The following is a 2,527-nucleotide window of genomic DNA, read 5'->3' as shown; positions in this document are numbered from 1 at the left end:
AGCAACATATTAAGTTCTTTATGAGCTAGGCTTCATAGGAACCACATTTATTGAGTGCCTATTATGTGACAGATTATTACTGTTTTAAATACATGTGTCAATTACTTTGATTCTCATGGTGTCAGAAATATTATCTCTATAGATTAGAGGAAATTAACTAGGTTTGCATTCCCAAGATCCCCCTGCTAGTAAGTGGCACAGCCAGTATTCAAAGGCAAGGGTTGTGGCCAAGAGTCCCAGGCTCGTCACCTCTATGGTATACTGTCTTTCTTAGGCAAGCTGCTGAGAAAGAAAGATGCCAAAGGCTAGTGATTCAGCTAAATTGATATTTTAGAAAGAGGCAATATTGGCAAAGATGAGATCCTTCCTCTGAATTTAAAGTGATATTCAAAGGATCACAGACGGAGAGGTGAGAGGTTGTGCGGACTGGCATTAATTAGCATTGGATGGTTTAAATGCTCTTACAAAATATAGGAGAAGAGGTCTCTGATCAGAGTGAGAAAGTGAGGTTAAAGCTAGGGCCTTGCCCCCTGCCCGTCCGCCATGTTTTCAGGCCGAGTCTGGCTTGGTGTTCCCTCGTAAGGAAATGGCCGGGGAGCTCCAGGGGACCCGGGCGCCGTCGCTTCGGCGGAGCCTGGGCTGACCAGCCAGGACAACGGGGTAAACCCGATCTGCGCGAGGTAGGGAGGCCATGGCGTCCGGCAGTAACTGGCTATCCGGGGTGAATGTCGTGCTGGTGATGGCCTACGGGAGCCTGGTGTTTGTACTGCTATTTATTTTTGTGAAGAGGCAAATCATGCGCTTTGCAATGAAATCTCGAAGGGGACCTCATGTCCCTGTGGGACACAATGCCCCCAAGGACTTGAAAGAGGAGATTGATATTCGACTCTCCAGGGTTCAGGATATCAAGTATGAACCCCAGCTCCTTGCAGATGATGATGCTAGACTACTACAGCTGGAAACCCAGGGAAATCAAAGTTGCTGCAACTATCTGTATAGCATGAAAGCTCTGGATGCCATCCGTGCCTCTGAGATCCCATTTCATTCTGAAGGCCGGCATCCCCGTTCCTTAATGGGCAAGAATTTCCGCTCCTACCTGCTAGATCTACGAAACACTAGTACCCCTTTCAAGGGTGTACGCAAAGCCCTCATTGATACCCTGTTGGATGGCTATGAAACAGCCCGCTATGGGACAGGGGTCTTTGGCCAGAATGAGTACCTACGCTATCAAGAGGCCCTGAGTGAGCTGGCCACTGTGGTCAAAGCACGAATTGGGAGCTCTCAGCGACAACACCAGTCAGCAGCCAAAGACCTAACTCAGTCCCCCGAAGTCTCCCCAACAACCATCCAAGTGACATACCTCCCCTCCAGTCAGAAGAGTAAACGTGCCAAGCACTTCCTTGAATTGAAGAGCTTTAAGGACAACTATAACACATTGGAGAGTACTCTGTGATGGAGCTGAAGGACCTTTCCCATAGGTTAAGCCAGTGAGTTGCAACATGCAAGACAGACTGCTTGCCGGGCTGCCCTTGGGACAGCTGGCTCAGCGGCCCCAGACTGTATCCATTGAAGTTCCTGTTGTATCCAGAGTTCTTAGAGCTTCTGCCTAAAGGGTAATTCCCTAACCCTTCCTTATGGGCATTTTTAGAACATTGGCTAAGACTATTTTCGCCCAGTAGCACTTTTTTCTGCATTTGCATTCAGGTGTTACTCTTAATGTTTCTGTCAGAGCTTCTTAAAAATCTTCACTTGGTTTCAGCCATAGTTCACCTGCCTTGTTCCAGGTTTATTTAATTCCAAAGGTGAGAGTTGGAGTGAGATGTCTTCCATATCTATACCGTTGTGCACAGTTGAATGGGAACTGTTTGGGTTTAGGGCATCTCAGAATTGATTGATGGAAAGGACAGGCAGGAACTGGTGGGAGGGTCAGGTGGGGAAGTTGGTGGTATGTGGAACAACTTACCCTTGTGCTCCACTTAAACCAGATGTGTTGCAGCTTTCCTGACATGCAAGGCTCTATCTACTTTGATTCCACATTCAACGAATAAATTGAATCAAAGGGAATGTTCTGGCACTTGACATAATCTGTCAGGCTATAAGACAATAGGAAGGAGTGATTTCCCCTAACAAGCCAATGCACTGTTCTGACTTTATAAATTATTTAATAAAATGAACTATTATAAAATAAAAAAATAAAAATAAAAAAAAAATAAAGCTAGGGCCTTGCAGATCATGGGAAATAAAGAAAACAATCCTCTTAGGACAGGCAAAAACAGACCTATCAAGAAATAAAGGGAGCTACACTGGACCCAACTTTTGTTAAGCCAAATGAATCCCGGGGCGAGAAGAGAGTTCTCCCAAGATCAGGATGAGACTGCTTGTCCAGTCACAGAAGTGAGACTGTGCTAAGCCCCAGCTCTCCTCCTTGCACATGCGAGGTTGTGAAGCAGCTGGCAGGGAAGAAAGGAAGGAGCCTGTGTCCCTGGAGTTGGGAGGCCTACTGACCTACTGCGAGGTAGATTGTGGC

At 46.5% G+C, this 2,527-nt stretch overlaps 1 protein-coding gene across 3 annotated transcripts; it reads left to right on the top strand.

Annotated features, from left to right (window-relative positions):
• Positions 1 to 440: 440 nt before the first annotated feature.
• On the top strand, positions 441 to 2,190 carry LOC108313890 (protein C1orf43-like). Of its 3 annotated transcripts, none has more exons than XM_017542484.2 (2): positions 441 to 680; positions 860 to 2,190. In XM_017542484.2, the coding sequence occupies exons 1-2, from the start codon at positions 456 to 458 to the stop codon at positions 1,451 to 1,453; spliced, it is 819 nt and encodes a 272-aa protein (XP_017397973.1). In that variant the 5' UTR covers positions 441 to 455; the 3' UTR covers positions 1,454 to 2,190. The 3 variants fall into 3 exon arrangements, with proteins under 3 accessions (XP_017397973.1, XP_017397975.1, XP_017397974.1); XM_017542486.2 differs by having other exon boundaries at positions 512 to 757; XM_017542485.2 differs by having other exon boundaries at positions 512 to 2,190.
• The last annotated feature ends 337 nt before the right edge of the window (positions 2,191 to 2,527 follow it).

The sequence above is a fragment of the Cebus imitator genome, unplaced genomic scaffold, assembly GCF_001604975.1.
Source record: "Cebus imitator isolate Cc_AM_T3 unplaced genomic scaffold, Cebus_imitator-1.0 Scaffold145, whole genome shotgun sequence".
NCBI classification, from domain to species: domain Eukaryota; kingdom Metazoa; phylum Chordata; class Mammalia; order Primates; family Cebidae; genus Cebus; species Cebus imitator.
The sequence above is the reverse complement of the archived record's forward strand: the minus strand, read 5'-3'. Positions and strand labels throughout refer to the sequence as shown.